Below are 14,639 nucleotides of genomic sequence, written 5' to 3'. Positions count from 1 at the left end.
ACTCACTCCATTACAAACGACTCATTACTGCCCTCACACTGTGATGGGATACTTTACTGACTGATTTCTGTAAAAATACTCTCACTACTCATTACTTCATTTATGAGAACCAGGATGACTACAACACAAATATAGACACTTTATTTTCTATCCAGAAGCACCAGTGAACCTACACGAGTCTTCTGAGTTTATATGGAATGTTGATGATGAAAAATAGTGGAAAATCTGGAATAATAAGTTTTCTTTGGGGACTATTTTGCCTCACAGCGCCCTGCATGTATCCCTCCACCATGAATGGAGTTTAAGTTCTCTAAACTATCATAAAACAGTGTCTCAGTCATCAGGCAGTGAATTCATAACCATTTCATGTAGGAACTTTCTGTGAGGGAGCTTTTAGAGGTGGACGTCTGGTTCCTATCACCACCACTGTGAACAGTTCTGACTGTCAGTTTCTCCAGAACAGAGCGTTTCACACCAAACCACTCTGAACGACATTTAATTATGCAGACAATTTTGGAAAATAGGTTCCCCTTTAGGTACATACACCCTTACAAATGGTTCTTTGAGGGTTCTTCAGTAAAGGCAGTGGCTGTATATAGAACCTTAAACACTCAAAGAACCATGTGAATGCTACAACATAAGATCTGTTGTATGTGGTTCTTTGAATAAATTGGTTTTAATGGTTACATAAAGCACCACTAGAGTGTTTTGGTATTGTTACACATCCAAGAGCCTTTTTTCCGGTATTATAAGAACTGTTTTAAGTGTAGGTGTTCAGAGCACACGGTCAAAAATGACTACAGTTAAAGAAAGACGTGCATTAGATTACATCATTTATTCAACATATTCACATACAAGTAAAACTTTTCAAACAGGCCCTAACTTACTGAACACGGACTGAAACGTGAACGGAAAGATTCTGATATTGATTAAACTGATATGTGGATATATGTGCAGATACGTGTGTCTGTAGATACATATATACACTCAGCGAGCACTTTATTAGGAACACTACACTGATACCCTTTACTCTGAAACAGCCTCAATTCTTCATGGCATGGGTTCCACAGGATGTCGGAAACATTTCTTTGAGGCCACTGAGGAACACTGTAAGGTTCGTGAGTCGTCATTCGCTTTGTGCTAAAAGTAGCCATTAGAATATAGGAAACTGTGGCCATGGTCAGCAACAACACTCAAACAGGCTTTGGCATTCAAACGATGATTGATCAGTGTTAACGGGCCGATAAAACATTCCCCACCCCATTACACCACCTCCACCAGCCTGGACTGCTGACACAAGGCAGGTTGGGTCCATGGATTCATGCTGTTGGTGCCAAATTTTGACTCCACCATCTGCGTGTCCCATCCAGATCCAGATTCATCAGACCAGGCTGCGTTTTTCCATCTTCAGCTGTCCAGGAAGCCTCAGCTTTTTGTTCTTGGCTGACAGAAGTGGAACCTGACATGGTTCTTCTGCTGTTGTAGCCCATCCACCTCAAGGCTTGACGTGTTGTTCGTTATGAGATGCTTTTCTGATTGCCACAATCGTACAGAGTGATCATCTGAGTGACCGTAGTCTTTCTGTCCGCTCATACCAGCCTGTCCATTCTCCACTGACCTCTCTCATCAACAATGCGTTTCCATCGGTGGAGCTGCTGCTCACTGGATGTTTTTCTTTACTGCTCCATTCTGAGTAACTCTAGAGACGCTGAGTGTGAAAATCTCAGGAGATCAACAGTTACAGAAACACTCAGACCAGCCTGTCTGGGCAACAGTGGACACAGTCAGAATCACTGACATTTTTCCACATTCTGACGGCTGATGTGAACATCACCTGAAAATATGCTGCCCATATCATTTAATGCACTGCACTGCTGCTGCATGACTGGCTGATTAGACAACTGCACGAACGAGCAGGTGTTCAGGTGTTCCTAATAAAGCGGTCAGTGAGTGTATATATATACAGTATGATTGTTCTGTGCTCTGGTGTTGCATAGCAGACTGTATTCATCACTTAAATATGGCAAAAACATTAATAACTGTTACATTACATGGACATGACAGTGAATTACATGAGCTACAGCCGCACTGTAATCACGGAGACGGTAACCGTGGCAACAGCAACAGCTCATCGGCCCGCCTCCGGCTGAGGAAGAGTCAGCTTCAGAACAAAGGACAAAAACAGTTTAGCAGCACCGTCATTTAAATGTCTGACAAACAGAAACTAAATGAAAGAAAGTTCCAGAAAACGGTTCTGAGGTTTGAATCACAGCGACAGCAGCGGCGCTGAACACCAGCCGCTTAAAGAATTAGCTTTGAAATGTTCATTTCAGCAAAAAGAAACATTCAGACGTTATTACTGTAGATCTGCGGCCTGATTTACAGCATCTCAGCATCACACCACTTACACTGCAGCGGGATTAAAGCGATAGTTTGGCAAAAAGACCCCCCCCCTTCACTCCAAATGTAGTCAATCAGTCAAGACAAGTTCACTTCTTTAGTTTTAGCTCTGGAGCTACGAGGCTAATGTAGCTAACAGAGGCCTTTTAGCATCGTGCAGGCAAACGCACTGCAATAAATGGTGACTAGTCCAATGAAATTATCGTAAATCTAGTAAACAGTACAGTATTTCTCATTTTGAGATGGGATCAGACTACACGGTATTTTTGTCTCACCGGATGGTCAAATTAGGCAATCGTAGTGCCATGATTTGGTGCCGTGTCTTGGTCGAGAGACTGGCAGCACAACAAGACGCCAAACAACCATCGTTCAGGCTCTTGCGTGAGTTCATAGGTTGTCGGCGAGGCAGGTCAAGAAGTGGTTTTTTGTTCTGAAGAGAAAAAGAAGATGAAAGTGAATGTGGAGCCGTCTCTGGGTGTCAGAAGAGGACAGTGTGGGTCATCTGTCCTTCAGAGAGAACCGCTAACGAACGTGTTACCATATCAAGAACATTACATAAACAGAGCTACCAGGTTCTCTGGTCTCTCTCTACATATAACAGTCTCTATAAACGCTGTTTCTCTTTTTAACGTTTATCTTTTATGACTCGGTCATGGTTCTCCCTCGAGGAGACGGCAGAAAGGCAGGGGTTCTGCTGCCACAGCTCAAAGAACCTTTCCTGTTTCGTTGTTCCACCTTAAAGCTAAAACAGCAGTTATTGGTTAATGACGAGGAGCACGTCGAAGGAGACGTTAGATGAGGCAGGAAATGAACAATTCTGACATGCTGGACTTTTCACGGGGCGTCCCAGATGCCACATCACTGTGATGATGTCACAATAAAGGACCCGTTCATCGTTCCCGACGCTCTTACTGGGGTCGACGCTGGGAATTTGTTGGCTGCGACAAAATCGTGTCAAAGTTAGGCTGAATTTTTGTCGTCTGATCCCGGCATAAACAAACAACCTTCAGACACCAAACATGTCTTGGCTGATCGACTACACTCAGGGTGAAGGCCTATTCACACTGTTCGATTTTTATGGACGAAAAAACATCAAGTTATGAAAGCGAACATGTATATTAATCCCGCCTTTCACATCGAGTCCGAAACCAACAGACTGCGACGCTGCTTTTCTGCACTATGTGGACGCAGCCCAAACAAATCAAGATGGTGGCAGAACTCATTATGTTTGTAGCAGAGCACAAGAGTTTATACGACCTGCAGCACAATGACTATAATAATACAGAGGTTAAAGAAAATATATGGTCGGATTCGGTGTAAAAGTCCCGCTACGTTAAAAATCTGTTTGTTCGTCCAAATAAATCGGGCGTGCTGTGAATCGGCTTTAAACTCAGAAGGTTTCCGCACAAATATCACTTTAATGGGTGGTGCGGTACTCGGAGAGTTAGCGCTGCACAGCACATCACTTTAACCGTTAGCACAGGATTTGGCATCTGCAATAGAAAATAATGCAGGAGCAGCATTTATGGCAAAACGTGGTGCGTTCTGTTAGCATTTTGCTTTTAGCAACAGAAACAACCGTGTCCATCGTAACTCAGCAGTAACTGTTCCAGCACATCTCACACAACTCTGTCATGTGCTTTAACCACACATATACATATTAGAGACCTAGATTAGCCTCCAGAGGGCGCTCTACTGAAGCTATCCAGCAGCACATACTCCCTGAATGTAAGTGCTCCCCATCAGCCTCATACTGACTTTCACTGATTGTTTTCAAGGTTTTTTCTTTAAAATATTCATATATAATAATAGTTTGTGTAAGCGATCGAGAGTTTTTACTTACTTGCTAAACTGAACTGAAATAAACAGCCTAATGTAGCAAATTCTTATTATTATCATCATTATTATTATTATCATTATTAATACATTTATTTCGGTTTATCAAGGTGTTTACACCCATAGAAATAAAAGAGAAAAAAAATAATAATAATAGCACAAAAATAAAAGGAAAAATTATAGATATAAAATTAATGGACATAATAATCAATACAAAAACAGGACAATGAGATAATCTGGTCAGCTAGTTGAGTTTGATAGCTGTACTGAGCTCGGTAAACTGGCTAACTTATCTAAGTTAAGCGTTTGCTAACTTGTAGTTTTGCTTGGTTGCTAAAATTGTTAACTTTAGTTAAGTTAGCTTTAAGCTCACTCTGCTAAAAATGAAGCTACAACATCCACAAGCTAACTTTAGATAATAACACACTCGTTTAACTGAACTTTGTGGAATAAATAGCTTAGTTAGGTCAACCAGCTTTAATCCGTTAGGTAAAATTGCTTTCGCTAACTTTTAGTTTTAAGGTAGCTGAAATTGGGCTAGCTAGCTTTGCTAAATGCACATAAAGCTAGACAATACATGCAAGCTAACGTCAGTAATCTCAGCTTTTTTACACAAAATAAAACTCCTACATGGATAATACCACAGGAAACGTCTCGACTCTTAAATTGGGCATTTTCATTAGATATGCAGCTTCCAGGGACCATGTTTACATCACATCTATAGCAGCCAAGTGGTTTCACATCACTGTCCAGGTCTCTGATACGTATATCTACGGCTGTAACCAATCACAGACCTTCCTGCAGTCTGAAAAACTGTGATTTTTGTCATAACTGTCCTCAGCCACGCCGCTGGGATACAAAGGCCGACAAAATAATCTCTGCTCTGTCCACGTTGGGCAGCTGTACATCAGATCAATAACGTCCCACTTACATCAAGCCAATCATAACCGATCTGACTTCATTGTGGATAAAAAAACAGAATCAGTTTGTATTAATAAACAAAGTTTTGGCTAATGAGACACAAATAACTGATAAAGAATAAAAAATAATCTTCAATAAACTGTTCAGTAATCATAACCAGATCAGGACCCTGTGATTCTCTTCACAGCTTTATCGCCCACTCGCTCAGAACACCACAGGCTTCGCACACCAGACGCGCCGCATCGTCCAAAAACTCAAAACCATTGATTTTAACGGAGACTCACACACCGGCGCGGCGCGACTCCGAGCTCTGTTCGGCTTCTCAGTGCATCACACAGTGTTTAGCCACTAGTGCAAAAAATGGTATCTTGTCAAGTGAAACGATCTTATTTCACATTTTGAGATGGTTGTTGTCACGCCTCCCTTCGGCTCCCGAGCCAAACAGAACTCCAATTCCCATGATGCCTCTGACTCCCACGTGACTCTGTTTCGCCGGTTTTGGATTTGTGCTTGCTTAGTCGACTCCGTCTCTTGGTATGCCCCTCTACTACTCCAGTTTTATATTATCTCAATATAGTGAGATAATTTTACTTAATAAAATGACTTAAAACAAGTATAAAATGTAAAATTAGAAATTAGGTAAATGATCTTTTTAAGTTTACAACAATCTCAACAGGAGAAATATTAGCTTTATCGACTATATTTAAGATAGTTTTACTTGACAAGACACCATTTTTGCAGTGTACATTAAACGAAAGCCATACTGAGACCACAGAGAGCCTCAGTGGTGGCTATAAATTCATACCGAGGACGGCAGTCAGTCTTTCAGACAAACAGACAGATGCTAACGCTAGGTTACCTCAGCTAGCGTTACTAGCCTAGCCTTTCAGAGCTCGATAACAGCCAGTCTGTGTAGAGGTAGAAACCTGATGCTGAGGGTGATGAGTGATGCTGAATGATTTATTCCTTTTAATTTATGAGTAGAGTGTAAAACCTGGCGCTTATCGTCTCCCCTGCTGGTGTTCTACAGCAGCGCTCTGCTGAGTGACGCTGCGTGATGCGTCCGGTGTGCGACGGCCTTAACAGCAAAAACACAAACAAAAAAACAGTCTGAGGTTATTAAGTTGTAACAATCTGTCCATCAAATGTATTTTGGCAAAGAGGAAGTTCCTGCGTCGTTCAGCACTCCACACTGGACCTGAGCGCCACAAGCTAGCGCAGCGTGAGGGGCCGCATGTGTGTTTTCTGCTGAGAGCAGCACGAGAACAGGAATGATTATCATGCCGCATTGTTAGCTGGGGACGCTTCAGCTGTTTTAGCACTGCTAGCTACGTTAAGGCTGTAGGCTACACCGTTAGCTACAGAGGCTACGCTGTCTAGCAGAGCTAAAACAGCTAAAGCTGTGAAGTTTCTGTCGTCATTATTGCTTTATGTTCTCACAGTGCTCTGTTATCCAGAACGTTTCCTTTGTTACTGATCAAACTGCCTCGTTCACCAGAGAACGCAGCGCTAAGCTAAACTCTTCAGATCTGCTAAAGATTGTGAGTGTTAGCATAGCTGTATGACGATAAGCTGGTCCACGACCCGCGGCCTGAGGGAGGAAGAGCAGCTACAGTCTTCTCAATAAACCTGCCAGAAAGGGTTCTTCGCATGACGCCACAGCAGAACCATTTTTGGCTCCTTAAAGAACCTTTAAATGGATGGTTCTTAAGAGAACTGTTTTTGTATACTGCAAAGATTATATCTAAACAAGTGAAAACATCATAAATCTAGTCAATATATCTAATATTTCTCACTATAAGATTATTGTAAGAATATTATGAGATTATTTAACCTGTTTCTGGACATTGTTTACTTGTTTTAAGTCATTTTTTCTAGTAAATGTGTTTTATTCAATTAAGAGAATTTTACTTATAATTTTGCTAATTTCAAGAAATAATATTTGAAACAAGTAAAATTATCTGTCAATGGAATGAAACACTGTTAATAGCTAAAATTACTTAAAACCAATCTTATACAAAATCTTATAATATGCCTACAACAATCTCTTAATGAGGAATATTAGACGTATTGACTACAGCTAAGATGTTTCCACTTGTTTAGAATTTTTTTGCAGCATAAATGAGATGAAGAAGTTTATTAAAATAAAAAATGTAAAGGTTCTGGAAAGAACCCTTAAACTGGTAGAGAACCAGGTTCTTTACACCTTTAAAAGGTTCTTCACACATCTTCTTTTACAAGCACAGTTCTTTAGGGAGCTTTAGAGGTTCTTTCCCAGCACTGACCCTTTGCGGCACCTTTATTTACAGAGTGTAAGCTGTGATTTGCGAAGCTAAGTAAAAATAACATCAGCTAAGCTAAGTTATGCTAAGCTAAGTTATGCTAAGCTAAGCTAAGCTAAGGTAGCTCTAAGCACTTGCAGAGAACGATCTCTCACGCTAAGAGATGCATAGATGCGTAAAGGCTGTGGAGAAAGGCTCAGAGTGGGCCGCCCTCCACTCAGAGTTCAGAGTACAAACATCTTACAAAAATAGTAACTTTCATCCAAAAGAGAAAATAGAAATCTTGGTTTCGGGGTTTCAACGTCTGTCCGGCTGCAGGTCAGCGTCGTGATACAGTTTGGCTCTCGGTCTCTTCAGTTCGAGTCCGTCTGAGCGTCAGGCCGTCAGTACATGTCTCTGTAGATCTCCTGGAGCAGGGGGTGCAGGGACGTCTCCGACTCCGTCTTTTTGATGGTTTGGACCAGCTGTGCGTTTTCGGTCACCAGCTGCCGCAGGTCGGCCATCTTCTGCAGCAGTTTGGGGAAGATGTAGGTGTTGTCGGGGTGTGTGGTCTGAAGGTGCTGGTTCAGAGCCTGCAGGATGTTGTCCTGGATCTCCTCCACCTGCCTCACGTTCATCAGGCCGGGCCGGTCTGCACAGGAACACACAGGAACAGGAATGAAGCGACAGTTCAACAGATTCAGCCATAGATATACAGACCTAGATGCCGCGTTGGGTCCAGCCAGGCACGTCAACGGCACTGCCATTGTAGGGCGGTCAACATCGCTGCTGGACTGCATTCAGTACCATTACAGAGCGGCAGTTTAAGAAAGATACTGTCCAAAATCAACTGTTTCAGGAATATCACACCCAGAAAGTGGGATAGGATTATATATATATGTCTGTGTGATGTGTATTGTCTGTGTGATGTTTGTGTAGATATGGCCGTGTGGTTGGTGAAGCACAGAGAACCTGTTGATGTGATTGTTTTTCCTCTGGTTTTATATTAAGCTCATTTCATTTAATAGTCTATTCAGGATCTTAACTTTATGCAGTAGGTATTTCTTTACAGTGATGGTTAAAGCTTTGTAGCGGTAAGTTATAGGACTCCTTAATCCATGTAGGTATCCATAATAGATTAACATTAGCACCTTCTTACACAAACCTGAAGTTAGCTTCTTATTTGCCAGCTTCTTGTTCAAATTTTCCCATTCCACCTTAAATGGTGCAGCTGTTACTTTCTGGTGCCTGAAGCTGCACCATTTAAGGTGGAACGGGAAAACTCGAACAAGAAGATGGCGAATAGAAAGACAACTTTAGCTTCATCCTTCTGTGTTTCAGGGTTTATTTTATTTTATGTGTATTAAGATTAGAAGTGATTCACTCATTGATGGATTTGCTGATGTGTCTGATTGTGTTTCTCGCGCTAAACTCGGTTTTTAATGTCAGGTGCAGACTGAATACTGTCCTAGCTACTGGCTAATTATCACGATCAGTTATTACAGTAATAAAAGCTACCGAGAGCAGATCCGTGCAGCCTGGATTAATCTGTGTCTGAGGATTATAACTAAACAGATTTGGTGAAAATCGGTTGAGTAATAAGGAAGTTGTGGCTGATTTAATCCTGAGACTCTTCGTCTCTCAGTACAAGTGAATCTGTTCACAAGCGGATCTTGACCTCTCCAACAAGGCGGACGCGCAGACGTATCGCCTCACATAGAGAACAACAGACAACGCAGCATCTTGGTATGTATATCTATAGATTAAGCCAAGACACTTTGATTCTTTAGTTTTAGTGCTCCAGCGCTGTAGCGGTTTGTTGACGGCTGAATCCCATGTCGCGTCACGTTCAGTCGGACGAAGCCTTTTCATACAGTATGAGTTTAAAAATCGTAGCTTTGTCCGAACACGATGGACGATTCAAACTACAGTGTGAGTCACCAAAGAACAAGATTTCTAAAATCCCACAGTGTCTGTCTGAATTTAGACCCCACCAATTAGCAAAATTAGCCAAAATCCAAAAAAAAGTTTTTCTCTAACGGACAGCATAACGTCATAAGTTTATCTTCAGGGACCCCCCAGAACTTTGATTTTGAGACATGCAGGGGGTCCCCAACCCCCCCCAGGACCCCCTTTATTTCACACTTTGACTCTCCTTTATTCTACACTCTTCTAGACCCCCTTTTACTTTGGGTACGCCATTTCAGGCGAAACAGAACAGTTAACAGCCTAAGCGTGATGTGGTGAAGGAGGTTGACTCTGGTGTGCTTTCGTACCTCCACAGAGGATGATGGCAGCGACGAACAGTGCGAGGTCACTGTCGTCCAGCTCCAGCGCGTTAAACTTCACGGCAAACTCGAACTTCGGCTCCATGATGTCGCTGAAGGGTTTCCTCAAACTCCGCAGGAACTCCCGCGTGACGAAGCCGCGGCCGTTAGCCACCAGCAGCCCGTCCTTGTTCATCAGAGACGGCAGCATGGCAAAGATCGCCTCATGCACCCCGTACTTCAACAGCGTCACCTACAGGAGCAGAGGAGAACTGCACCTTCACACACCTCAACAACATGCTGAAGGGTCTTTTTGATTTATTCAGTTTTGGCTGGAAGTCAAATTTAAAGTATATATATATGCTTATTTGCATTGAATCTGAGAGGCTAATGTAACTACCAAGTACTGAGGTGTCTACCTGGTCATTGAGGTAGAGGTCGACGAATCCCGGGATGCTTTTGGAGAATTCGGTGAGTTCCCGGACCGTCTCCACTGTGGTGCACTGACACCGATAGAACACATGCACTCCAATCTCCTTATGGGGCGGAGCTCCGTTCACCAGCTGGTTCCACACCAGGCCGTTCTCAGCCTGCCACAGCGAGTCCATATCATGGATCACGAACGGCTACCAGAGAGAGGGAGTGAGAGAGAGAAAGACGGAGAGAGAGAGAGAGAGAGAGAGAGAGGGAGTGAGAGAGAGAGAGAGAGAGAGAGAGGGAGTGAGAGGGAGTGAGAGGGAGAGAGAGGGAGTGAGAGGGAGAGAGAGGGAGAGAGAGAGAGTGGGTGATCATCATGCTTATTGTGACTATGATTCTGATGGTGATGCTGGTTGAGACAGGAGTGTGACTGTGATTCTGATGGTGATGCTGGTTGAGATGGGAGCGTGATTGTGATTCTGATGGTGATGCTGGTTGAGACGGGAGTGTGATTGTGATTCTGATGGTGATGCTGGTTGAGATGGGAGCGTGATTGTGATTCTGATGGTGATGCTGGTTGAGACAGGAGTGTGATTGTGATTCTGATGGTGATGCTGGTTAAGATGGGAGTGTGATTGTGATTCTGATGGTGATGCTGGTTAAGATGGGAGCGTGATTGTGATTCTGACGGTGATGCTGGTTAAGATGGGAGCGTGATTGTGATTCTGATGGTGATGCTGGTTAAGATGGGAGCGTGATTGTGATTCTGACGGTGATGCTGGTTGAGATGGGAGTGTGATTGTGATTCTGATGGTGATGCTGGTTGAGATGGGAGCGTGATTGTGATTCTGACGGTGATGCTGGTTGAGATGGGAGTGTGATTGTGATTCTGATGGTGATGCTGGTTGAGATGGGAGTGTGACTGTGATTATGATGTATGTTGACATTGGGAGTGTGATTGTGATTCTGATGATGCATGTTGAGATTGGGAATGTGACTTTGATTATGATTGTGATGCCGGTTGTGATTAGGAGTGTAATTGGGAGTGTGATTGTGATGCTGGTTGTGATCCTGGTTGTGACTGGGAGTGTAATTGGGAGTGTGATTGTGATGCTCGTTGTGATCCTGGTTGTGATTGGGAGCGTGACTGCGATGCTGGTTGTGATCCTGGTTGTGATTGGGAGCGTGATTGCGATGCTGGTTGTGATCCTGGTTGTGATTGGGAATGTGACTGTGATGCTGGTTGTGATTAGGAGTACAATTGTGATTTTGATTGTGATGCTGGTTGTGATTAGGAGTGTAATTGTGATGCTGGTTGTGATTGGGAATGTGACTATGATGTTCATTATGATGCTGATTATGATCCTGGTTGAGATTAGTAGTGTAATTATGATTCTGATTGTGATGCTGATTGTAATCCCGGTTGTGATTGGGAGTGTGACTGTGATGCTGGTTGTGATTAGGAGTGTAACTGTGATTTTGATTGTGATGCTGGTTGTGATCCTGGTTGTGATTGGGAGTGTGACTGTGATGCTGGTTGTGATTAGGAGTGTAATTGTGATTTTGATTGTGATCCTGGTTGTGATTGGGAATGTGACTGTGAAGCTGGTTGTGATCCTGGTTGTGATTGGGAGTGTAATTGTGATTCCGATTGTGATGCTGGTTGTGATTCTGTTTGTGATTCCGGTTGTGACTGTGATCGTGTTTGTGACTGTGATTGTACCGGGCTGGAAGTGGTCCTGCCAGTCAGGATGCTGCGAGCCTTTTTCTTGGTCATGTTAAGGTTCTTCAGGTAGGCGGTGTTGACGCGCTTCGCGAGTGTTTTGAGGTTGGAGCTGCCCGAGGTCTGAGAGCCCGTGGTCTCACCGGCCAGCAATCCGGCCACCAGCTTCCGTTTCTCAGCCTCCGGCATACGGCCATACCGGATCGCTGAGACAGACCGACACAGATACAGACAGACAGACAGACAGACAGACAGGGAGAGAGAACCATCAAGATCCATCTAGTACAGCCAGCAGCTCCAAACAACTCCAGAATAAATAACATTTGAATGATCCTGCAGGAGCTGCTCACCGTCGTGAGACATGCCCAGCATCATGCACTTCTGGAAGCGACAATACTGGCACTTATTACGGTTCTTCTTCTGAATCTTACAGCTCCGCTCGCACTTCTCATACTCCAGCTTCATTCGCACCGTCCGCCGGAAAAAACCCTGAAAAAACAGACACGTTACAGCTGAGATATGATGGTGATGATGATAATGATGGTGATGGGGATGATTTGATGATAGTGATAGTAATTATGGTTATTGTAGTCATTATGATTATGAGATTAATGGTGATTGTGTCGACAAAAATGGTAAAGGTAAAGATAAAGGTAATAAAGGTAATGAACACACTTTTAAGAAACATTTTTTTTATTTTATGTTTTATTGTCTCGTTTGATTTTAAATGAATACTCATAGTTTCTCCTATTACTGTTAAGCTTCATCACTGTCTGTAAAGCAATCTGAGTTGCCACCAGCACAAAAAGTGCAATATAAATACAGATTATTATTATCATGGTGATGTTAGTGGTGATGGTACTAGAGATGATAGGGATGATATGATGGTGGTGGTGATGATGGTGACAGTGACTACAGTGATGATGCTGGTGTTGATGATGGGAATGATGATTAGATGGTGATGGTGTTGATGTGATGATAGAGATGATGGAAATTATGGTCATGCTGATTATAGTAATGAATGTCATGATGGTGGTGATGAGGATGATGGTGATGTGACAACAGGGATGATGATGGTGGTGTTGATGGTGACATGACAATAGTGATGCAATGATGATGGGATGGTGATGGTGGTGGTGTTGATGGTGATGATGGTGACAGGAGACATGATCATTTTAGTGATGATAGTGGTGATGATGGTGATGGAGCTCTCACCTTGCAGCCTTCACATGCATGCACTCCATAATGAAATCCTGAAGCTCTGTCTCCACAAATCCGGCATTCCACGTTTATCCCAGCAGCTTCATCTCGACCCAACATGAGCTGCTCCGAAAGGGACGAAGGAGACGTCTGAGACACGTCTAACACACACACACACACACACACACACAGGACATCATTACATCATCACTGTTAATGCATATCTACCCCAAAATATACAACCATTATGGAGAAAGCAGTACGACTTATTTTAAAGGTGCAGGTTTACATTAAAACAGCAGTGTTTCTCTGAGCAGGTCTGCTTTAATGTTAAATCCATTTAGAGGAGAAAACACAATTCAAAGACTCAAGTAACTCAAATCAAAGCAGAGCTTAAGGATGTAAACAGAGCAGTTCAGAGTGGTTCAGAGTGGTTTGGTGTGAAACGCTCTGTTCTAGATAACTTACCGAGTCAGAACTGTTCACAGTGGTGGTGATAGGAACCAGACGTCCACCTCTAAAAGCTCCCTCACAGAAAGTTCCTACATGAAATGGTTATGAATTCACTGCCTGATGACTGAGACACTGTTTTATGATAGTTTAGAGAACTTAAACTCCATTCATGGTGGAGGGATACATGCAGGGCGCTGTGAGGCAAAATAGTCCCCAAAGAAAACTTATTATTTCAGATTTTCCACTATTTCCATCATCAACATTCCATATAAACTCAGAAGACTCGTGTAGGTTCACTGGTGGTTCTGGATAGTAAATAAAATGTCTGTATTTGTTTTGTAGTCATGGCGACCCCTGGTTCCTATCAGCACCACTGTAAAATAATCTCTACAATCAACCATTTCACACCAAACCACTCTGACTGACTCTGTTTACGTCTCACACACTTGGAGATATGTGTATATATTTTCACTGGTGAGCATTTCACACTCACACACACACGCTGTGCTATTCTGGAGGACAGGAAAGGCCTCTCCTCACTGTAACAGGAGAAGGAAGACAAACAATCATTTCTAGCTGACACCTGACTGAAACCTCACTGGGCTGAAGCCAGGAAAGCTGTTCGACTTACTAACTGAAAATATGTCAGTTATGACTGCATTTTTTTGTTGAGGTAAGAAAGGAGACGCTGCCTCGACTCCATTTGACCGAACCGAAATGTGTGGCACAATGCAAAGTGGTTAAGACGTGTAATTACATTTAAATAATAAATAAGAGTTATTAATGGACCCCTCTGCATTGCTGCCACTGGGTCACACTTACCTCCTAACACTGCACCAACTAGCATTAGCATTAGCGCTACTGTTAGCTCGGCTAGAAGAACCAGTATAGACCTGCATGGCTGCAACAGCGTGTTGTGTGTTGTGTTTTGGATGCTGGTCAACCATCATGACCACAAGCATAAACCAGCTTAGATCAGCATGAAATGAAAATGTGTTAGCTAGCATTAGTATTGTGTAGCTCTAGGGTAGAGAAAACCAGTATATGTTGGGTTTTGGATGCTGGTATGCTGGTCAACCAGCATGACCATGCTGGGGTGACCAGCCACACCAGAACCCGATCAGCACTAAACCAGCATAAATCTGTGCTGTGTTTTTAGCA

The 14,639-nt window shown here is 43.0% G+C and overlaps 1 protein-coding gene across 2 annotated transcripts in view; it reads right to left on the bottom strand.

The window, feature by feature from the left end:
• Positions 1-820: 820 nt before the first annotated feature.
• pparda (peroxisome proliferator-activated receptor delta a) overlaps positions 821-14,639 on the bottom strand; it is a 39,701-nt gene continuing 25,882 nt past the window's right edge. For both annotated transcript variants that reach the window (XM_036559453.1, XM_036559452.1), the window contains exons 3-8: positions 13,041-13,186; positions 12,176-12,314; positions 11,826-12,031; positions 10,105-10,311; positions 9,695-9,938; positions 821-8,070 (exon numbers count right to left, since the gene is read on the bottom strand). In XM_036559453.1, the coding sequence (XP_036415346.1) occupies positions 7,823-8,070; positions 9,695-9,938; positions 10,105-10,311; positions 11,826-12,031; positions 12,176-12,314; positions 13,041-13,186 (1,190 nt within the window). In that variant the 3' untranslated portion in view covers positions 821-7,822. The remainder of the gene's footprint in view (positions 8,071-9,694; positions 9,939-10,104; positions 10,312-11,825; positions 12,032-12,175; positions 12,315-13,040; positions 13,187-14,639) is intronic.

Source organism: Colossoma macropomum, unplaced genomic scaffold, assembly GCF_904425465.1.
Source record: "Colossoma macropomum unplaced genomic scaffold, Colossoma_macropomum, whole genome shotgun sequence".
Lineage (NCBI taxonomy): Eukaryota > Metazoa > Chordata > Actinopteri > Characiformes > Serrasalmidae > Colossoma > Colossoma macropomum.
Note: the sequence above shows the minus strand (reverse complement) of the source record. Positions and strands in the feature narration are given on the sequence as shown.